At 43.7% G+C, this 23,892-nt stretch overlaps 1 protein-coding gene across 3 annotated transcripts in view; it reads right to left on the bottom strand.

Moving 5' to 3' along the window:
* Positions 1–23,892, bottom strand: part of Ddx46 (DEAD box helicase 46) — a 46,293-nt gene that overhangs the window by 16,078 nt on the left and 6,323 nt on the right. For 2 of the 3 annotated variants that reach the window (XM_006517202.4, NM_001282055.1), the window contains exons 4-15: positions 19,723–19,819; positions 17,398–17,563; positions 14,624–14,775; positions 13,033–13,146; positions 12,112–12,277; positions 11,468–11,588; positions 11,011–11,186; positions 10,060–10,181; positions 6,092–6,170; positions 4,391–4,473; positions 1,807–1,971; positions 1,249–1,411 (exon numbers count right to left, since the gene is read on the bottom strand). In XM_006517202.4, the coding sequence (XP_006517265.1) occupies positions 1,249–1,411; positions 1,807–1,971; positions 4,391–4,473; positions 6,092–6,170; positions 10,060–10,181; positions 11,011–11,186; positions 11,468–11,588; positions 12,112–12,277; positions 13,033–13,146; positions 14,624–14,775; positions 17,398–17,563; positions 19,723–19,819 (1,604 nt within the window). Of the gene's footprint in view, positions 1–1,248; positions 1,412–1,806; positions 1,972–4,390; positions 4,474–4,720; positions 4,838–6,091; positions 6,171–10,059; positions 10,182–11,010; positions 11,187–11,467; positions 11,589–12,111; positions 12,278–13,032; positions 13,147–14,623; positions 14,776–17,397; positions 17,564–19,722; positions 19,820–23,892 lie in introns of all 3 variants that reach the window. The other variant, XR_873437.3, reaches the window with a different exon arrangement.

The raw sequence follows: 23,892 nt of genomic DNA, 5'->3' as shown, positions 1-23,892 counted from the left end.
AAAACCAAACAAACAAGATCAATCTGATAATTTCTCAAAAATTTAAGCTCAGACTTCACTACTTCACCATTCAGAAGGAACTGGAAGCCATTAGATATCTACATTATGTTCGTATCATACACAACAGTCAAATAATAAAATCACCTCAGGGGCCTATCAATAAGTGACTCAAAAGTTAGTAAGTATATTGTATAAGTATATATAATATAAGTATATAAGTATATTGTATATTGATATAAGCATATTGATATATATTGATATAAGTATATTATGAAAGGATATTTATTTATTTATTTATTTTTGGTTTTCCGAGACAGGGTTTCTCTGTGTAGCCCTGGCTATCCTGGAACTCACCCTGTAGACCAGGCTGGCCTTGAATTCAGAAATCCACCTGCCTCTGCCACCCAAGTGCTAGGATTAAAGTCATGCGCCACCACGCCTGGCTGTAAAAGGATATTGTATCCTTCTTTTAGAAGAAAATCTAATACAGTTTAAAATATGATTCTTAGGGCTGGAGAGATGGCTCAGCGGTTAAGAGCACTGAATGCTCTTCTCAAGGTCCTGAGTTCAATTCCCAACAACCACATGGTGGCTCACAACCATCTGTAACGAGATCTGACCTCCTCTTCTGGAGTGTCTGAAGACAGCTACAGTGTACTTACATATAAGAAATAAATCTTAAAAAAAAAAAAAAAAAAAAAGACTCTTAAAGTCACCATGACTGCATGAAGCAGACCAAACATGAAAGGATACAGAATGCATTACACATCATGCAGTACACAGGATAAGGAATTCATGATGTTACAATGACAGGTGAAGGGGAGAAATGCAGAGTAACTGCGGCTTAAGAGGTACAGTTTCTCTTTGGATGATGAGAAAGCAAGGAAGCAGGGATATGCTTCAGTGGAAACTTCTTGCTCCATAAAACAAAGACCCAAACTCAAGTCTCTAATGCCCATGTCAACAGTCAGGCATGCCTCTTTGATCCTGTAACCCTAGTACTAGATGTGAAGACAGGTCAATTCAGACAGCTCAATGGCCAAAAAGCCTAGCTGGTGCAGTGAGAGACAAGACCTACTGGCAGCTGTGAGAAGCCACCGAGAGCAGCCTCCATTAGCTACAACTGGATGTTGCTGGGCCAGGGGCTGACTACCTGATTCCTTCTACCTCCATTACAGACAACAAAGCATTATTATTATTCTGAGCAAGCTCAAGGCAATGACATGCTAGTAGGTAAGTAATCGTCACCTCCGTGAAGAGACATGCAAGGGTACGATGCTCTCATCAAGTCCTTCAGAAGACCATCTGCGTGTTCCTGCTTATCCACAAATATAATGACAGATCCTGACTCCTGATAATGGCCTAAAAGCTCCAGCAATTTCAAGAATTTCTTTTCTTCTTCAATCACAATCTGAAAATACCACAATGTAGCAAGTTAATGTAAGAAACACAAACACGTCCTAGAACAAAATCGTTGTTTAATCTCGAGCTTCCTGCGCCTTAAAGTGATTAAGTAAAAGCAGCAGACTTTTAACTGGCAGGTTTGTAACCGTGGCAACTGGTCACTGGTTTTCTCTGTCCCTCAAATCTTATTAATCAAAGACAAGAAAGATGTACAATGTTTCCGCCAGCTTTCAATTCTGGTAGGAAGCACTAAAAAGAGCTTCCTGAGGTCAGCTCCATGTTCTGGCAACATGAAGGTTGTAAGTGACTTAACTTCAGAAGTGTCCCGCCTACCTCACACAAAACCAAATGATATACTGCCTAACCACCAAAAAATGGCGCCTTCCTGAACATGGTACCTACCACCTGCTGTTCCACATCGGAGCAAACCACACTCCTGCCTCCAACCTGCACTTCAATAGGTTTGCTCAGGATCCTGCGGGCCAAAGCCTCCATAGCTCTAGGGAAAGTGGCTGAAAACATAACTGTCTGTCGGTCAGGACGAACGTTATCCACAATGCGCATGACCTGAAAAATGACATATACAAATACGGTGAGTCTCCAAAAACTTGCCCAATGCTCAAATTAAGCAGGAAGAAGTTAAATTCACTATCTTAGAAAACCTGAACTTATTGTATACCTGAACTGGCTGTTCTCACTTTCACTTCCCCACCAAAGGAGAACCTGAGCAGGGGTGAGGATACAGGATGTGCTGAAGAAGCCAGAGAGCCTGAGCCCCACGCCCAGGCCCAGGGCAGATCTCCAGGCTCACTGGCCAACATCTGCAACGACAGGTCACAGAGAAACACCCCCCCCCCTTTTTTTTTTTGGGTTTGTTTGTGTTTTTTGGTTTTTCGAGACAGGGTTTCTCTCTATAGCCCTGGCTGTCCTGGAACTCACTTTTAGACCAGGCTGGTCTCGAACTCAGAAATCCGCCTGCCTCTGCCTCCCGAGTGCTGGGATTAAAGGCGTGCACCACCATGCCCGGCCTGAGAAACCATGTCTTGTAAAACCAAAAAAAAAAAAAAAAATCCAGAGGTCATGAGTTCAAATCCCAGCAACCACATGGTGGCTCACAGTCATCTGTAATGAGATCTGACGCCCTTAAAAAAAAAAAGAATGCAGTTCAGTTATGCCTGCTCCTGAAGCCATGCTTGCTGCTTGTCACCACGCCTTGCTTTGCCATCATAGATGCCAAAACATAAACTCCTTCTTCCTGAAGCTGCATCAGTCATGGTGATTTATCAATATCCACGTAGTGCCCCATGACATCAGAAGCCCTACTTACCTTATGTTAATCTACAAGTAAATCTCACAAAAATCATCATCACTCCTAATTTTCCTCTCCATGGATTTTTAGTAATAATAATAAACAAAGGAACAGCTTGGCTCAGTAGATTAAGGAACTTGCCGCCAAGCCTGAATGCCTGGGTTCCATGCCTGGGTTCCATCCTAACACAAAGCTTGTTCAGCCCTTTTCACGTTAAACCGAGTTCAAGTTTCCTCTAGGTTCTTCACTTGGTTTCAGATATACTCATAGAGACCAGAAGACTATGACAGTAAGTCCTCTGCTCCAAGTTAACTAGCCTGCTTCTCTTCAACTGTTAAGTGTTCAAGTATTCCAGAATCCTGGTTTAGGCTGCCTGCTCACATTTCACTTGGAACTCAGTTTCTGATGCTAAATACGACACTTAATCTAAGACAGCCGATGCATCCCTGGAGGATACTAAAAGGGTAGCCAGCTACCCACTCCCACTGTTCTCCCATGCCCAGTCTGTCCTTTCATGAGACAGGATTTCACTATGCATCCCAGAACCACATGCAGACTGACAGTATACTCACAACTCACACCTGCTTTCTGGGCCTTTGTCACCATGCCACAGGGTCTCTCTCTACCCAGCCCTGACTGACCTGGAACTATGTAGACCAGATTGGCAAATATCTGGTCAAATGCAAAAATCTTCCTTCCTTGCCTCCAAAGTGCTGAGATTACAGGTGTTAGCTTTCAGGTGATGTCACAAGGTTCCTGCCAGGGACTTTTGTCATCACCTGCCACCATTACCCACTGCCACCAAGTACAGGCTGCAAATAAAAAGACTGCTCACCACCCCAACTCTCTCTCTTCTCTGTATTCCTTCGTGTTCTGCCTCTCTGTCCTTTGGCCTCTGGGCTCTGCTCCCGTCCGTCTGCCTCTCTCCCTTCCTAGGCTCTCACTCCCCTCCCTCTTCCTTGCACCAGGGCTGCCACGTGGCATGGCATGTCATGGCATAGCATAACATCTCAGGGGCACCCCTCACAGCACTGCATTTCATAACAATAGGCATGTGCCACCATGTCCAGACAAAATATCCAATCTTTTAGTAATCTTAGTATCAGAATTCTAAACCCAGCTTGACCAGTGATATTTTCTAACTGCTGGGGGCTGTCTGAAGAAAACCCCTCAACAACTTTTAAGAAGTTAATCTGAAACATACATATTGACTGCAATTCCTTGTGCTGCTAACACAAGTTAACAGCGGGCAACATGGAATGGGTATGGATTTCAAGACCACACAAACACTTCATTCTCATAGCAATCACAAAAATCAAAAACTTAGGAGTCTTAATGAGGAGATGGCCAGAGAGCTGGCTCGTGGAGAAAACCCGAGTCCAGCTGTGTGTGCCCGCCCAGCACCCACATGGAACAGCTCACAGTCCCCGGCAGTCCAGCTGTGTGTGCCCACCCAGCACCCACATGGAGCAGCTCACAGTCCCCGGCAGTCCAGCTGTGTGTGCCCGCTCAGCACCCACATGGAGCAGCTCACAGTCCCTGGCAGTCCAGCTCAAGGATGATCTGACACTTCTGGCCTCTGCGGGCGCCTGCGTGCATGTGCACACACCCAAACACTGACACTTACCACACACACAATTATAAACCTTTAAATTTACAAAGAAATTGAATGATTACCTGTGGTTCAAAACCCATGTCAAACATTCTGTCTGCTTCATCTAAAACAACATATGTCACTCTTCGAAGATTTGTGACCCGACCTAACGTGAGAAGAGAAAAGAGAGACCAAAAGAAAACTAACTATCAGCCACAGTTCATGATGACAGCCAAGAACTTTAAAAAAAAAAGTAAAGGGAACTAAAATGCCTGACTTAAGCAGAGGGGTAGGTTAGCTTTCTTTAAACAGTGAAAAGAAACTTTGGTCTCAAAGTCTTAATCTAGTGGCAAGTACTTTCTGGCAATGGGTGTATGAGGCCCTTTATTTTGTCAAACTCGTCTCTTGCATACCATCATAGGGCCTGAAGAACCTGTAAAATTCAGAAAACAGCCCTCTCCAAAACACATCATAAAACTAAGACTGAGATGGAGCATCGAGCCACATCAGCCATTATCTGACCGCATCACCTAGAAAAAAACATATTAGAGATTACAGCGCATGTGTGGAAAGCAAGTTCTAGTGCTAACTACGGCAGGCAGAGCCTCTCTACTACTCTACAGCCCACTTCCATACAGTTAGAAGCACCTTAAGTGGGCAGGTCAAACCAGTCACTGGGCAACAAGAGATTACACAAACTTCAAAAATAAACGCATCCCATATAAATATATTTTTCTATGCAAAGAAACACTTTAAATTATTAATTTCTGCCACTGATTTAAATAAATAGTCCTGACTTCTTATAGTTAAAAACTAAAAATACAGAAAATTCTTCCTCAAAGATCAATATACTAATAAGCATTGCTACCAACTGTAGAACCTGGCAAAAATATGTATAAAATAGTTATTAAAAGATAAACAAAAAAGACAAATAAAGGGGAAAGGTAATATTAATCAAGATGAATTTCAGGAGGTTTCATTAATACAACAGTGAGAAAATACAAGGGATTACATTGTCAGCCTTCATCCCCAAACCACCATTTGCTACACAAGCGCAAGGCCTCACCAAACAACCTCAGGGAGGATTCCATTTACCCCAAGCTTCAGGCGGACACGAGTACAAACATGCACTTCTGGGATTCCAGCACTCAGTTACATACACATTGAACGCTGCAATGGAAACCTCCAAAAGCTGTCTCTTCAGAAACTAAGAACAGCTAGTGTTCGCACTAACATCTCCAGCCGCCAAGAGCCTCGAAAGGTTGGAAACAGCATTAGGTCACCTACCTTTGACGGTTACCGTCTCGGAAGCCCAGGTCTATAATCCTCAAGGGCCTTTCTCCACAGAAGTTAAATAATGTCAACAGTTTAGTATCAGTTTTGATAGGGAATATTTTAACAAACATAACATTTGAGCTAAAAACATGCAGTATTTATAAAAGGCATAGTTCTTGAAGCTGCAATAACTTAATTTGCCTATTACTATAAAATACTAGCTCCTGGGGAGAGTTTTATAATAAAGACTTGGATGCCACTTTTTTAATACAAGAATAAAGAAAACAAAAAGAGTAAGTCAAATGCAGAGTTAGTTGTGAACACAAATCGACCTGCCAAAGACTTATTAGTATGTTCAACAATATGTGTGTTACAGTTCACAGTTTAAGATATTACAGCTTTAAGAAGAAATATAGAAACCCTCTGTTGGTTTCTCAGATCTGCTTCAACAAAAATCATGTCAAGTACAAAAAGTAAAGAAAACAAATAATAAAATACCCGTGACTTACCACTGTTAGCCGCTAACATGTCAATCATTCGACCAGGTGTGCAAACAATAATTTCAGCACCTCTTTTCAGCTCAGCAATCTAGTGAGACAGGATGAGATTGTATAGTCTAGTCATCGTTACTTCTTACAGATGTGAAAGCAGTGCATCTGGCCCTTGCCTGGCTCTACCACATAGGACAAAGCCTAAGCAGGACTGGAGGCTGGCACATGACCCTCGGGCTGCTACAGTACTGATGGAAGGGGACAGCAGGATGACCCAGGGGCAGAAATTTAAAACTAATAGAACAAAAGAATTCCACAAATGTTAATTTGGAACTATTGTTCAAAACCAAGGAAGGAGGGTAAGAATAAGCAGTAAGTATATATTCTAATACAGAGATGAAAGCTTTCCAAATTTAGGAAACCACGCCAAGGGTATTTTTAAGCCACAACCAGCAGTTTTACAAAGAGAACAGACATTGAAAGGCACTCTGGACATGGTAACCTCTGCTTGACCCCTACAGACACATATGCCTGCAGCAGGTTATAGTGCGGGCATGCACTAGGCCATTCTCTTTCTTTCGGTCCTTTACTAGAGGAGCAGACAGTACCCCTAACCACCGGCCCATCACTCCAGCCCTAGAGCAATTACAATCTCTGGAGTCTCTACCTAAAAGTCATCTACTAGAGTTACAGATCCACCCAGAGTGAATCCTTCTGTGGCAAATATTCCAGATGCCCTACCATTTCCTGTTTCTTACATGTGTTTTAAGGTCTTTAAGAAAGTATAGCCAGGCGTGGTGACGCACGCCTTTAATCTCAGCACTTGGGAGGCAGAGGCAGCCGGATTTCTGAGTTTGAGGCCAGCCTGTTCTACAAAGTGAGTTCCAGGACAGCCAGGGCCATACAGAGAAACCCTGACTCTAAACAAAGAAATTAACATACAAAAACAAAACAAAAAACAAAAAAAGAAAGAAAGTATATTATAAGGCTAGTGATATGACGTAGTGGGTAAAGTACTTGCTGCCAAACCTAGCCTAAGTTCCGCTTCCTGATCTCACATGGTCAAAGTAGAAAGCTGACTCCTACAAGCTGTCTTCTGACCAAAACACACATGCTGTGGCATGGGCACATGGGCAAACATACACAAACAAGCTGACACACACACATGCACATGTGCACACACACATACAATCAATAGTTCCTTTCTGGTAGAACTGAAGCTGTACTGATAGCAATCACAGTCACACACAGGCTGCTCCTGCCCACGCTGTAGCTTCTTTCCTTTTTCTTTTCTGAGCAGGGCCTGAGAGGCTATGCTGATCTCCAAGCTAAGGTGAGCCTGATACTATCGCCCTCCCCGGCCCCTGACTCATGCTCCCTGCATAGACTCTAAGAAGTATTCCTGTTGTGACTGCTTTAGTATTTGTTTTATTGACAGGTCTGGTGGCACATGCCAGTTTCCCAGGATTACTTGGAAAATGGAAGAAGATAGGCTACACAGCAAGTTCAAAACCCGCAGGGCTACCAGCGATCCTGTCACAAACAAATACACCCAATCTGTTTCACAGAGGGCAGTGGAGGCTCACGCCTTTAATCCCAGCACTCTGGAGGCAGAGGCAGGCAGATGGATCTCTGAGTTTGAGGCCAACCTGGTCTACAGAATGAGTTCGAGGACAGCCTGGGCTACACAGAGAAACCTTGTGTTGAAAAAAAAAAGGTGTTTTATAAATCTTTTTCTTTCTTTTTTTTTAAAGATTTATTTATTGATTATATATATGTAAGTACACTGTAGCTGTCTTCAGACACTCTAGAAGAGGGAGTCAGATCTCGTTACAGATGGTTGTGAGCCACCATGTGGTTGCTGGGATTTGAACTCCAGACCTTCGGAAGAGCAGTTGGGTGCTCTTACCCACTGAGCCATCTCACCAGCCCATAAATCTTTTTCTTAATACAGACCACACAAATGAACTGGCAAAATGAACAGCTCAAGTATTAAAAATATCAGAAAAGTGAAAATTCCCAAGATATGCTCTTACAACACTAGTTCTAAAGTTTTCTTGCTAGGCATGGTAGTGCATGCCTTTAATGCCGGCAGTTGGCTCTCCATGAGTTTTGGCCAGCCTAGTCTACACAGTGAGTTCCAGGCCTAGTCTACACAGTTAGTTCCAGGGCAGCCAGGACTGCATTAACAGAGAGGTCCTGTCTTGGAAAAATGCCACATAAGAGACAGTCAAGGTTGGCTTAAGTTTTTGTACCACCATTAGGAATAATGATGACAGGCTGGCGAGATGGCTCAGCGGGTAAGAGCACTGACTGCTCTTCCAAAGGTTCTGAGTTCAAATTCCAGCAACCACATGGTGGCTCACAACCATCCGTAATGAGATCTGACACCCTCTTCTGGAGTGTCTGAAGACAGCTACAGTGTACTTACCTATAATAAATAAGTAAATCTTTAAAAAAAAAAAGGAATAATGATGACGGAAGCCTAACACTAGAAGGGAACCTTAATTAGCATCCTTTAAAGAGGACAGCTTGCATTAGACAGGAATTGTTGGTCTGGAAATCAGGCCTCAGTTCTGAGGCAAACATCAGCTCCAACCTAGTTGGTCAACTTATTTTAGCATTCTGAATAATTTTCGCTTATAAAATGGAAAGACTGAAATGTGCTCTCAGGCAGGAGAACATGCCAATGCTAAGAATTTAGTTACTTTCAAACCTCTGTACCTGACATAGTTATGTTTTCTTTATTCCCTAGGTTTTCTGAGAAATAATTAGTAACAATAAAGTGTATGTATTGGGAGCCAGAAGGCTATAGCTCACTGGAACAAAACTCCCCTCCTAGCACTCAAGGGATCCTTGGTTCAATAATCCTCAGCACACACAAAAATATTGTATTTTATGTACACCAATATATGTGTTCTAATATACACACATGGCTATCGAGGGATTTTAATCCAGTAACATGGCTACTCTGGCTGGAATACAGACATGCCCTCAGTACACACCTTTTATCTCAAACAATGAAAGTATAGTTAGTTTGTAGAAGGAAACATGGTGTTTGAATGTGAATCTAGTTGAGTGGCAGACAAAGTGACAAATCAGAGAAAGATTTGACAGAATAGGATATGCCCAACTCGCACAAGTTAGGGAAAGAGAAGCTACTTAAAGGGAGCATACCGTCAGTCAGACACACGGATAGACAGGCATGCAGGCAGGCAATTTTACCCAGACAGTTATAGGGAGACAGGTCACAGAGAGAGAATAAGCTGGACACAGGTGAAGACAGAAAGAGCCAGAGAATGAGAAGGTGCCAGAAGATCAGAACAGATTGCTAGAATTAGTTTGAGGCCAAGCAGAGCTATTCAGTCAGAGGTTGAGAGAGAAGCCAGATTGAGTCAGTCAGCTTAGACAGGAGTTTGAGCCAGCTGCGCTGACCAGTCACAACAAGAAAGGGAGAGCTTATTCAGCAGTCACAACAAGAAAGGGAGAGCTTATTCAGCAGTAAGTCTCAGAGGCTGAAAACATTCTCGGACTAGATTAGATTGTACGGAGGCATATATTCTTAGGAGGTCAAGGGTGTAAGACAGAGTCTTGCCTCATATACCTAGCTGGCCTAGAACTCATTATATATGAAGCTCTTTTCAAACTTGTAATGATGCCCCTGCCTTTGCTTTTCTGAGTTCTGGGATTATAGAAATGTCATATGTACGTACATACATACATACACACAACCTGTTAGGGACTCTATGTAGTTTTAAGGTCTCAAGCTGCTGAGCCTCCCTCCTCAGTACTAACACCGGGTTACAGAGGCACACACAGGCACACAGGCACGTACTGTATTCTACAATTATTTCCCCACCAAACACCTTGAAGATTTTTAAGGGCAATCACTTACATCAAACACTAAACAAAAGAATCGCGTAAGTCACCGGCTCATTCACCCTGCAGACAGACAGACAGACAGACGAGTGCTTTATTCTAACTACCTGCTCGCTGATTCCTGTCCCTCCATACACACAGACCACTCTCAGTCCCAAGGTCTTCGAAAACTTCTTACATTCTTTAGTGATTTGTAAAGCCAGCTCTCGAGTTGGAGTCATGATGACAGCTGAAAAGAGAAATATGTCAAAGCCGAGCCATCCAACCCTTGAGATGCTTTAAAGCGTGAACTTTAACCTCTGCACAACAGTTTGTGTCTCACAATCAAACTTGTTTGTCTATGTGAAGTCTGAAAACTGTTTCAGAAGCTAAGCAATGGCAGAGACTGAGGTGAAGGGCAAAGAAATTCTTAAGAACATGCTTCAAGAAATTAAACCCTACTTAACCCTCAGAAAAATACTTGAATGGAATGCAAAAAGATTTCAACAGCAAATCACGGACTAGAGAATTAAGTGACTCCTTGAGCTACAAAGCCACACAGCAGCTCTCAGAGAGCACTTCCTTCTGAGGCACTGACGAGAGGACTCCGTGCCTTGTAAATGCATGACAAGAGCTTAATCACGGTCCCTACTCAAATACACAAATAGGAATTGCAAACATGAGAAGAAACCAAGTCCAAAGACCTAACCCTGCATGAAGCACCAGCACTACCGCCTTCTGAGGCCAGCCATCGCCTCGGGAGTGACATTTCTCCTCATACGCTGGGTCTGTGGTGCATGGATCTGGACTAAGAGCACACCTCAACATGATGCGCGAGGGCTCTACCTGCTGGGTCAGAGCATTAAAACTGAGCTGGGCCAGCCTTGCTTTTGTACTTCTGAGATGTCACTCCAGAGCTCTGAGGGTTCTCACTCCACCTGCTGTAAGGGGAAATCAGCCCCAAAGTGCCGTATTGATAAAGGAAATGCACATAAAGACATCTTATTGTCATAATCAATAACTTTCTGATGTAACAACAAACACATCTTCAAAGAATGATGTAATGAGAAGACTTGTACCTATTGGTCCCTCTCCTTCTTCTAATGACCTCTGATCCATGATGTGTCTAAACATGGGCAAAAGAAAAGCAATGGTTTTTCCACTTCCTGTCTTGGCAATGCCAATCAAATCTCGTCCAGACATTATAGCAGGAATCGCTTGAGTTTGGATTGGTGTTGGCTTTTCATAGCCATGCCTTAAAAAGAAACAAAAAGAATGCAATGTAAGATACATGGAGTAAACAAATGAAAAAGAAAGTACTTAAAGGCCCAGTGCGGTGGCACACAGCTTTCTCACAGCACTTAGGAGGAAGAGGCAAGAGCATCTGTGAGTTCAAGGCCAGCCTGGTCTACGTAGTGAGTTCTAGGATAGCCAGGGCACATAAACAGATAGAATTGAAATCCAAACAGATATTTGAGTGAAGGGCTACTCTGAGCAGCAGGACATTGAAAAACGCAGATAACCACCAATACTTACTTTTTGAGGGAATTTAGTATCTTCATGGAAATTCCACACTGGACCCATGATTTAATTGGTTTCGGGCAACCTTTTCCTTTAACTGTAATGCCCTCCATTTCCAATCGAAACACATTCACCTCTAGAAAACAAAGCTCCAGTTAGAAGCTCCCACACTTTGTTCCACTGGTACCATCTAACTACATTTACTAGGCAGCCAAGGGTCAACGGTTTTGCCTCCCTGAAGTGCTATCAAATAAAAGCCCACAGCATACAAGAGAACACTAACACCCAGAGACACAGTAATTAATCACTGCTGCAATAAATAAGGATAACAGCAAGTGCCCAATTTCAACATTTTGGTTTTAATATTTTCTTCAATTGCAACAGAATAATGACTGACAGTCCAACCTCCTGTTGTAGCCGAGTTGCTTGGCTCACCTTTCAACAGACTGACAGTTGTCAGTCATACCAACAGGGCCAACACAGTCTGTTTGAATCGGACATGAACAGTACTTTCAACTCAAAGAATTGCCACTGAATCCATTCTGCTTTTTTAAAAACACTTCCAACCCAGAACCAGAACCAACCCAGGCCTGTCCACACTCCCCTGCAGATTTGCTCTAAGCTCACAATAAAGGAATAAAACTCACACAGCATCTTACCTTCTTGAGACATTTTTGCTAATTCTGGAACTTCAACATAAAAGTTTTTTCTGAATGGCTCATATTCAATTTTTCCATGATCAACTGGCTCTAGAAGTTTTCTCTGTTTTGTCTGGTAGCCTGTGAGGGCCGTTTGAAGGTCAACTTCCTCCTCCTCTGAGGAATACTTGAATTTTGGGGAACAAAAAGTAAAGTCTGTTATTTATTTTCCCTTCCAGGAGACACGGAGTCCTCGTTGTCAAAGCTCCCCTCTCTCCTAGGAACCAGTCTGTGGACTGCTGTGTGCTATCTTACTCTGACCCACTGGGCTGGCATGCAACCCCAGGAACCCGAAAACCACATCACCTAAAAAGCTCAAGTAACAATGTCCATGATTTTGAACATAAGTAAATCAATTCCTTAAAAAGTTTCCAAGTTAATTTTTTTCTTTTTCTTTATTCAAAGTTCAGTAACACAGACCTCACACAACTCTCAGAACTGTCATTAAGTTCTGCAACTCTTTCTTAGACAGACCTTTATAGTGTCACTATTTTGTTTGTTTTGTTTTTAGAGAAATGGTTTCTCTGTGTATCTCTGACTGTCCTGGAACTCACTCTGTAGACCAGGCTAGCCTTGAACTCAGAAATCTGCCTGCTTCTGCCTCCCCAGTGCTGGGTTTAAAGGCTTGCGCACCACTGCCCGGAGTTCAGCACTTCTTTTCCCGTGTTCCTTCCTGACATGGGCCAATAAAGAGGAGGAGATGAAAAGGTAGGGTACAACAAAGGAGGAAAGAAACTAGAATCCTCGACAGCCCCACCCAGTCGGAGCAGTGCTGATCTGCGAGCGGCAGGGATCCCCCAGTGTCTGAGTGACTGCAAAGCTCAGTATCAAGGCTTTGCTGTCGTGGTCATGGACATGGCAGACTCGGGCAGGCGGCCTCACCTCCATGGCGTCCTGGTCATTCTCCATGAGTTCCCCCTTCTTCTTATCCGCGTCTACTACTGCTTTCTTGGTGGTCACCACAGTGACAACTTTTGTGACTGTTGGCCCAGACTTCTAAAATAAAAAAGAAGGATTAAAATATTTTGCAAGTCAAAAAAATAAAAATAAAGAGGTTTAAAAATATAAGAACACTAAATCCAAGAAATGATAAATCTCACGATTTGTAATGCCAACTACCATGTTTACGTTTTTACAGGAGAAGAGCTCTGCACTTGTCTTGTGGGAACTTTCCAATGCGACTGTATGATAGTTCAGATACACTCACACACATACCCAGAACTGACTGCACGACGTGTATGTGTTCATAACATTCTTAAAATGTAATTTTATATGCACGGGTGCTTTGCCTGAGGAGGACAAAGGCCAGTTTCCTCTGTGAGTCACCGTATGGATACTGAGAACTGAAGCTGGGTTTGTTGCAATAGCAGGACGTTCTCTTAACCACGTCTCTAGGCCCAACATGAGACACTTCACTATAAAAACAGGCTCATTTCTCGTCACATATATTTTTAAAATTCTACTAAATGTCATGTTTCCCTCATTAAGACAACCCGGCCTGTTCTGAGGAGCTTAAATCAATCAATAAAACACACTGAGGCCCTGCTTCCTTGAGGCCCTAAATGAAACTTTTTTTTTTCAAGTGCCCTTCAGCCACAAAAAAACCGGCATCCTTTTAAAAGTGGTATTAATTTATGTGTATACTTATGTCTGTGGACCATGTGTACATGTGGTCCCTGCTGACACCAGAAGAGGGGGTGGGAAACCCCTGGAACTGGACTTTCAAGTGATTGCGAGCTACCATGTGAGGTCTGGGAATCAAACCTGGACCTGGAAGAGCAGTCGGTGCTCTTAACTGCCTTAGTCCTCTCTCTAGACCTAGGACTGCATTCTTAACTCAAAAGACTGGACTGTTTGGACCAGGCAGATGGCTCAGCAGATAATGGTACTTGTTGCCAATCAAGAGAGGAGCATACTGCCGGGCGTGGTGGCACACGCCTTTAATAAACTTGGAAGGCAGAGGCAGGCGAATTTCTGAGTTTGAGGCCAGCCTGATCTACAAAGGGAGTTCCAGGACAGCCAGGGCTTTATAGAAAAACCCAGTCTCAACACCCCCCCCAAAAAAAGAGAGAGAGAGAGAGGGGGGAGCATACTCTTGCAAGTTATCCTCTGACAGCCACACCCCCAGGCACACTGTGGTATGCACATGTCCCCTTCCCCCCAAACACATACCACTTAGGAAATAAATGCAATGAAAACAACTTAGTACAGTGTTCTCTTTTTTGGTTTTGAGACAGTCTCCACACATAGTCCTGGCTGTCCTGGAACTCACTATGCAGAACAAGCTGGCCTGAAACTCAGAGATCACCTGTCTCCCTAGTGCCAGGATTAAAGATGTACTCCACCGCCCCCCCCCCCCCCCCCCGCACTAGAGCCTAGGTTTCTTTGTGATCTCTTAAGGTAAAAATGCTATTAACTTTGACCTCTCAAGCTCAGAGGAGAGACAAGTGAGCAATGCCGGCTGTCCACGTACCTTCTCATTTCCTGCGCCGCCTTTCACGCTCCTCATGTTAAACTTTTTTACCTCTTCCTTCACTTCTTCCATGTAGGCGTCTAATGGGTCCAGCTCCTCGTCCTCCATTTCAGTCCCTTCCTTCTCAGCCTCGGCAGGATCATCTTCATCATCTAAAACAGCAGAGCCACTCGCCCATGAGATGCTTAGTGGGTAAAAGGGCTTGCTGCACAGCCCGACCACATGAGGCAATCCACGGAACACAGTGGAAGGAGAAACAGACCCTGCAGGCTGCCCTCTGCAGGTCATGCACAGGCATGTGAACACACTTGCACAGAAGCACACAAATACATTTATAATTATTTCTTAAAGAGGAGACAGCCACGTGCGCCCGTCCCGTCCCTCCATCACTTCTCTCCCACTGTGCAAACATCGCTCGGTGGCTGGCTTCTTGTACAGCTCAAGTGCTCACACCTGGAAGGTCTTACATTTTTATTGCTCCATGTATTACTGTTATGTGACAGTGAACCAAAAAAAAAAACCCAAAAAAACAAAAAAAACTAGCGAATCACTTAACTGAAGAGTAGTAAAAGAATAATTATGCTTGCAAGTATTTCTAGAGTTGAGGACACACAGCTAGCGCACCAGTAGAGTGGCTTTTCTAGTATGCATTAGGCTGGGGGCCAGATTTTCCAACATACAAAAAACACACCCACACCCCACAGTTCTAGATAGTATATTAAATACTTTATCTGATACAGTGACATTCGTTTCTCTTGCTCCCCACTCTGTACACATATATGGTGGCCACAAGTCAATTTAGGCTATCATCCTTCAGGTATTATCCATCTTCGTGTTAGAGATAGTCTCTTGTTTCACTTGGCTGGGAACTTAGCATCTAGGCTAGGCAGCTCGGCAGTCCCAGGGATATGCTGCTCTCTGGGCCTGTAGCACTGGGTGCCAGGGCATCGCTGGGTGCCAGGGAAGCTCTAAGCTTTTCTCACATGGGTTCAAGGAAGGAAACACATCTCAGGTCCTCATGCTTGCACAGCAAAACCTACTCTGACAGCCATTGCCAAGTCCTCAGAGGACACTTTCATTATTTTTCCTTCAAGTATCTTTTGGTGACGCTCTTCCCATCATGATCACTTATATACAGAAAATGGTTCACAGTTCTCTTTTTTTATCTTTGGTAAAGATACCACTTTACCAAAACCTTAAGAGTCAACATCAGGGGCCAGGTGTGGTGGCGCACGCCTTTAATCCCAGTACTGGGGAGGAAGAGAAGCAGGTGGATTTCTGAGTTCGAGGCCAGCCTGGTCTACAGAGTGAGTTCCAGGACATCCAGGGCTACACAGAGAAAGAGAAACCCTGTCTCGAAAAAAAAAAAAAGAAAAGAAAGAAAGAAAGAGTCAAAATCAGAAAGGAAATGAGCTAGGGTGTAACCCAGTGGAACATCGAGCGCTCTAACAGCACAGGCTAAGCCTGGGTTCATGCCTCAGAACCACAGAAGGCAGACAGGAGGAGAACGAACGGTCTCTCCTCGTGTATAAATAAGAGACTGGTTCTCTCCTCAGGTATACATGCAGGAGGTGCATTTACAACAGATGAACCCGTCTGTGCAGTGCCTCAGTAGGCGGGGCTGATACACTGCTGCTCTGGACAGCGTTGAGCCCTTCCTCTCACCGACAGTCCTCTGGCAGCAGAGGCATCAGCACCGCCCACTACATCTATAAGTGCAGAACTGTGCTCCCTGAAATCAAATCGGTGATTCTTACCTGAGGCTACTCTACAATTGAAACATTAGCATCTACTGAAGGAGCACTTAAAAGTCTCCATGCGGCAAGGCATAGTTGCTTACACCCATAGTTCTTACTGCTCGGGGGCCTTGAGTGCAGGAGCTCTAGACCAGCTTAGACAGCAGTCAGACACTGTATCTAGAACTACAAGAATCTCAGTACGAGTCTGACACATCTTCAAACGTCTAACAGCTGCACAAGCCATGATCCCGGAATTTGGAGACTGAGTAGGAGAATCACAAACTCAAGGCTTTCTGGGCTAGGAAGAAGAACTCTGTCTTAAACTGGAAAACAAAATACTTCCAGGTACAATGGCACCCCCTTCAATCCCAGCACATGGGAGGCAGAGTTCAAGGCCAGCCTGGTCTGCATAGGGAATTCTAGGGCAGGGAGAGCTAACACAGTGAGGCCCTGTCACATACACATACTGAATTACTCAGCCATGTAAAACAGAATGGAACATGCTACAGTACGAACCTTCAAGACAGGATGCCAAACTAAAAAGTCAGACACAGAGAGCCAGGCGTGGTGCCGCATGCCTTCAATCCCAGCGCTTAGGAGGCTAAGGCAGGAAGATTTCTGAGTTTGAGGCCAGCCTGGTCTTCAGAGTGAGTTCTAGGACAGCCAGGGCTACACAGAGAAACCCTGTCTTGGAGGGGTAAAAATAGACACAGGAAGAAACCAATAGCATGACTGCACCTGGGGGAGATAGGATGGCGAGATCTTTAATGCGCAGTTTCTACCTGGGATGACAAAAGAGCTCTGGCAGTGGACGGCAGCGGTGGCCACACAGTGCTGAACACGCTGGGAATAAGTACACAGCACTCTATGCTTGAAACGGTTACAGCAGGACTAGGGAGGTAACCTGGTGCTCGGGCATCGGCTGAACACGCACAAAGCACGGGCTCTAGCCCTCAGTTTGACAGGGGGATGTAAACACAACATCTGCAGATTTGCCACAGTGCACAGCAGGCGCCACCCGCAGCCCAGACCTACCGTCGTCGTCCTCCAAGCTCCACTTCTTCCCCTGCTTCATCTCCTCAATCTCCTTCTTCAGCTCTCCTATGTTCTCCATAGCCTTCTTACGCTGCTCTTCGCGCCATTTTTCAACTCTTTCTTTCCGTTTTCTCATTTCTTCTTCCAGTTTATTCTGGTCAAAGTTCTTTTGGGGAGGGAAGAGGGAAAATCAAAATGAGAATCAGCAGGTACGCTCCACATGCGATTTTAAATAAACTCTCCAAAATATAAAAAAAGAAAAACAGACTTATATAAATCCTTAAACGCAAAATAGATTCAGTGTTCACCATCCTTATTATGCTCCTATTATACTAAAAGCAAGGCTGATGGGATGCCTCACTAGTAAATAAAGGCACTTGCTGCAAAGCCTGAATCTGAATTCAACCCCAACCCCTCACATGGTGGAAGAAGTAGAGAACTCTTTGAAGGTTAACGGACCACCACACTTATGCAATGGCATGCCATGTGTGTACCTCCCACAAAAAAATGTAATTAAAAAAAAAAATTAAAACAAAGCCGGACCTGGTCATTAGCACCTGTAATCACAGAGAGCTAGGGCTAGCCTGAGCTACATACAAGACCCTGAGAGAGAGAGTGAGAGAGAGATGCAGTGAGGAATAGAGGGACGGAAAGAAAGTAAAGAGTCACAGGAAAAAGTACTTTCATAGAGAAAGCCGAATGGTTGGCTGGAGAGTTGGCTCAGCGGTTATGAGCACTGTCTTCTTTTCCAAAAGACTCAAGGTTGATTCCCAGCGCCCACATGGTAGCTCACAACCATCTGTAACTCCAATTCTAGAGGACCTGGCACCCTATGCAGGTGGCACCAGGCACAAGTGTACAAAGACATACACATAAAATAATACAAAACTTAAGACAGACATTCATATGATTACCTGCTGCAGTTAACCCCAAGATTATGTCATTTAACTGAATAAAACCCTGTTTTCTAGTTGTGGCGTGGCTCAGCCCTTGCACCCAAGTTTGAAAGTGATGTCTAATTGATTGGCAGACAAAGTGACGAATCAGAGAAAGATTTGACAGAATAGGATCTGCCCAACTCTCACAATAAGAAAGGAAAGAGAGCTACATGAGGGAGCAGTGCCCAGGAAGGAAGAGACCGACAGTTTTACCAGCACACTTGGACAGAGACAGGTTGAAGAGAGAACAAACTTGACACAAGTGAAGACAGATGAGCCAGACAACGAGAAGGAACCAGAACATTAGAATAGATACCTAGAGTTAGTTTCAGGCCAAACAGAGCTATTCAGTGAGAAACTGAAAGAAGCCACATTGAGTCAGTCAGCTCAGAGAACAGCTGAACTGAACCAGCCAGCCAGAGTTCAGAAAGAGCTTACTCAGCAACAAGTCTCAGAGGCTGAAAACATCCTAGGCCTAGATTAGATTGTATGGGGGCTAGAAGCTTCCAGGACTAGGCCTAGGATATCAGACGGAGGCAGTAAGCCCCGGAGACAATTACACCAGTGGAGGGCTAGAGAGATGGCTTAGGGGTTAAGAGTACTGTCTACTCATCCAGAGGTCCGGAGTTCAATCCTCAGCAACCACATAGTGGCTCATAACCATCTGTAATGTGATCTGATACCCTCTTCTGGCAGGAGGTGTACATGCAGATAGAACACTTATATGTAAAATAAATATAAATAAATAAAACTTAAAACAATTACACCAGTGGAATAAAAGTTACTTTACAATTATCATCTACATCCTATTATATTGATGAAAATAAAATTTGGCATCCCCACATTGGCACGGGCGTAAGGAAGAGTACACACATACATACAAGAGTATGTCTTAACCCTTTTTGCTTTTATTTATTTACATGTGACTATCTATGTGGGCACATATGCTCGAGTGTGGTGGTCAGGGAAAGTGTGAAGTAGTCCCTTTCTTTCCTCTTTCTTCCCTTCACATGGCCTCCTTGATTCAATCACAGGTCTCTGTGACAACTGCTCTCCTGTTAAACCACTCTGCTGATCCTCCATGCCTAGATTCTTGGGTCTAAACTTAGATGTACCAGGCCAATCTCATACCATACACACTGACTGATCACACACTTAAGTAAACTAGGTAACGTAGAAGTCATTCTGGCTGGGTGAGGTGGCGCAGACCTTTAGTCCCAGCACTCAGGAGGCTGAGGCAGGTGGATCTCTGTGAGTGAGGCCAGCCTGGTCTACAGAGCAAGTCCACACAGCCAGGGCTGCACAGAGAAGCCTTGTTGTGGAAAAGGAAAGAAAAGAAAGAACTGTTGTGCAAACATGTCTGCGGCCCTGGGGCCAGCTGACCTACCCCAGCATCCTTCTCTTTCTCGTCCTCCTTGTCATCCTTGTCCTTTTTCTTCTCCTTGGAGCTGTCCCCACCTTCTGCTTTCTCTTTGGACCTAGACCTACCGAAGAATAGAGAGAGTAAGAGAACGTCCACTCGGCAACCATCTGGTCATGTGTGTTGTGGAGGTCAGGGGAGAGCGTGCAGAAGTCAGGTCTCTCCTACGCCTATACCAGGGACCAAAGTCAGCTCGAGCCGCAGCAGCAAGCATCTTCTCGCCAAGTCATCTTGAAGTTCTATGATACTAATTTTAAGATTATTTAATAGAAAAAAATTTAAAAATAAAAAGATTATTTAATAGATATGGATCTCATTTTCTTATTTCTCCAATTATCAACACATTTCCATATTCAATAACAAATATCTTAGTACATGAGAAAAGTGAGTCTTTTATAGTAAATATTACTAAACATCTGGAAATTTGTCTGAGAAAAAAAATTACAAAATTTAGACAGGATAGAAAAATTTTAGTAATTCACACATATAGTAATACTCAAAATAACAAGGGGCTTTCTTTACATTTGCCTCTAATAAGAAAATGGCTGAATTTTAATGATATAAAATTAATCATTGTTGGGGTAGAGAGATGGCTCAGCCGCTAAGTGTACTGTTGCTCTTAAAGAAGACCCAAGTTCAGCTCCTAGCAACCCTACAGATCATACATATAACCACTGGAAACAACAGTTCCAGGGGAATCCCTGTGGCCTCTGCAGGTACTGCATGCATGTGGAATGCAAATGTACATGCAGGCAAAATACTTATATACATTAAAAAAAATAAGTAACTAATCTCTCCCCTTCACAATTGGTGTTTCTGAGTGATTTCTAGATAACGCTTCAGGTTTGAAAAGGCTACTCAGAGATGAAAAAGATATTCTTCAAAATAAAATTCCCCTAAGATCATCAGGTAATATATACCCCCCGCCGCCATTGAATTTGTTCTTTGTTCTGCCCAGGACAGCTTTCTGTGAGCACAATGAAGGCAGTCCTATTTTACTATAGAACAGCAAACAGCCCTAGCATGATTTATCTTTAGTTTTCTCAAGACAAGGATTCTCTGTGTAGCCTGGGCTGTCCTGGAACTTGCCCTGTAGACCAGGCTGGCCAGATTGCTATCTTAAGGTCACAGCAATGTAAGCTGACATTCACCAAAGGCTGTGTGAATGCATCTGTCCACAGACTCGTCATGTTCCCTCACTGATCTATCTGTGCTTCTCTACACAGGCACCTGACACTGTTCGAGACTGCAGCCTTGCCCTGTGTCCCTATGGGCGAGCACAGGAGTCCTCCTACCTTCTTTTCAGATAATGTCTTTTGTACTTCTAATGTGTAGTCACGAGTAGTATATAGGTGTGTGGCACTCATAGAATAAAATAAACAAGTTATGAGCTATGCAGGGAACAAGCCAAAGATTACAGCCTCATCATTCGTTCAAATAATAAAATCTCAGAGTCTTATTCTGGGAGCAGAAACTGGGAGGAAAAACACACCCTCGCCACACTCAGGGAGACACTGTCAAAAGGCCATTTGGTAAGACACTGGAGAGCTGGTCTTTACATGTACACACAGACAGTCAGACAGACAGACAGACAAACACACACACATACTTTTTTTTTGGTTTTTCAAGACAGGATTTTTCTGTATAGCCCTGGCTGTCCTGGAACTCACTCTGTAGACCAGGCTGGCCTTGAACCCAGAAATCCACCTGCCTCTGCCTCTCAAGTGCAAGGATTAAAGGAATGTGCCACCACTGCCTGGCACACACACCACATTCTAAAAGAGGAAACTGGTAGGTGGTGGTGCTGGGAGGTGGAGGCAGGTGGATCTTTGTGAGTTCAAGACCAACGTGGTCCACAGAGCAAATTCCAAGACAGCTATACAGAGAAACTCTGTCTCCCAAAAACAAAAACATTGATTAAACCTTTTTTCTAGACTAAAATATGACTTTTCTCCTTACCTCTTATTAATATATAGTACTGCACTAATTCTCCAATTTTCTAATGTTAAAATAATTTTCCTTTCTTGAAGTAAACTCAATTTGCTCTTTATGCTACTTACCTGCTTTTTGTTTTATTTTATATTTTATTTATATGAGTACACTGTAGCTGTGTGTGTATATACATATACATATCTACATATAGAGGGGGAGTGTGTGTGTGTGTTGTATTTCCCCTATGCCACCTTTGTCGGGTGCTTATTTGTTTTTGTTGGCTTTTTTTTTTCTTTTGAGACAAGGTTTCTCTGTGTAGCCCTTGCTGTATTCAGCTAGTTCTGTAGACAAGATTGGCCTGGACCACACAGACCCCCTCAGTGCTGGGATTGAAAGTGGGCACCACCAGACCCAGAATCAGGCGTATTCTTAACTCCTACCATCGTTATATATCACAAGTACAAACTGAAAACCCCTAATCTGAAAGGCAAACTCTGAAACTTTGTGTGTACACAACATCTCAAATAGGAAATTTCACATCCCACTGCACACACCAGGTTGCAGCCCCACACACACACTAAAAGCACAGTATAAAGCTACCTTCCGAGGGAGGGGTGGAGCCTGGTGGGAGGGCACTGTTCAGCCTGTGCATGGGACTGCATCAATCCCCAGCAGTGTAAAACCACACGGTACAGAAACCCTATTCCAGGGAGATATGCGTAAGATGTTCAGAAAAAATAAACTCTGGGGCTAGACACGGAGATCATTCCCAAGACCTCTCTCACTGCACACAGACATGTAACGGAACACAGAAGTCCCAAACTGAAGACACAAGTGAAGTTCAAGCCTTCTAGACAAGAAATATTCAACCAGTAGCAAGTTAAAAACAACAAAAACATCAACAACAACGAAGTCCATATAAATGAAGTTTTCTAAGAGAAATAGGCCAAAAGGAAGAAGAAAAAAATAAAAATGGTATTCAGCCTGAGAAAGAGGATCAGGGTCGTCAAGAGCACACGTTGCTGTTACGGAGACCCTCGGGCTCGGTTCCCAGCACCCACATCAGGGAGGATGACTCCTGGTGCAGAGATCTGATACCTTCTTCTGACCTCAGCACAAGGCACACACATGGTACGCGCGCGCAAACACACACACACACACACACACGCAGAACACTGCATACATAAAAAATTAAAATAATAAAAAATTTTGTAAGCTTTGAACGTACACGTACTTCAGAAAAGAAATCAAATGGCCAATAAAGATGCAAAAATATCCACCTTCACTAGCAATCAGAGAAATGCACATGAAAGCCACAGGAAGCCCTCAGGAAGCCAACAGTCATCTCTTGAATACTTCTCTCCATAATAAAATTTTTTCCAATTCTCAAAATAAAAAAATCTACAATATAATCGCATATCTAACCAACTGGCAGAAACACAAAAGTCTAGCAATTTTAGACACTGGGATGGCATGGACCAAGAGAATTTTCTCACGCTGTGGTAGGGTAGAAGGGCAAACTCTTCAGAAAGGAACCTGCGGCCATCACCAAGTTAAAGCAGAGCTGTGTCTATGGCCACAGTCTCCCTTCTAGACGTAATGCCTAGGAATGCTCACGCACAGATATGCTATGGCACTCAAAAAGCCATAAGCCATGGATATATCTCAGGAAGAAAGCACCTGCCTATAACATAAAGCACAAGATTTTGGGTTTGATGACAACATTACAGAAAAAAGAAATGAGAAAAAAAAAGCTGAGGGCCCTCAAAGTCTAGCTGCATACAAGTCCATTCAATGGCATAGTAAGCTATGTATAGTATGCAGAACACTATTCAACAACAAAACTGAACCAGCCCAGGCAAACCTCAACACTGAGCGAAGACTACAGGATTCCAGTCACGTGCAGCTAAAACACAAAGTACTCTAAGGGGCGCACACAGGTGGGAGGCAGTAAGGAAAAGCTCCACAGTGGCTTCCCCAGGGGAGAGAGCTAACAGTGAAGCTCGCTCAGGAGGCAGAGGGAGCTTGTGAGGGAGCCAGCACCGCACAGCAAGAGCCCCTCAAACAATAAAAGGTAAGTCAGGCGAATGGGGTATGAATTTGAAGTAAGTATAAAATGGATGGCCACATCCCCACAAGCAAGGTCAAGAGAGAAAACGGGCTAAAGACAGCTCCTGGTGAAAGCATCAATCACTGTTCCAGGAG

This window comes from Mus musculus, chromosome 13 (genome assembly GCF_000001635.26).
Source record: "Mus musculus strain C57BL/6J chromosome 13, GRCm38.p6 C57BL/6J".
Lineage (NCBI taxonomy): Eukaryota > Metazoa > Chordata > Mammalia > Rodentia > Muridae > Mus > Mus musculus.
This window is presented reverse-complemented; position numbering and strand designations above follow the sequence as displayed.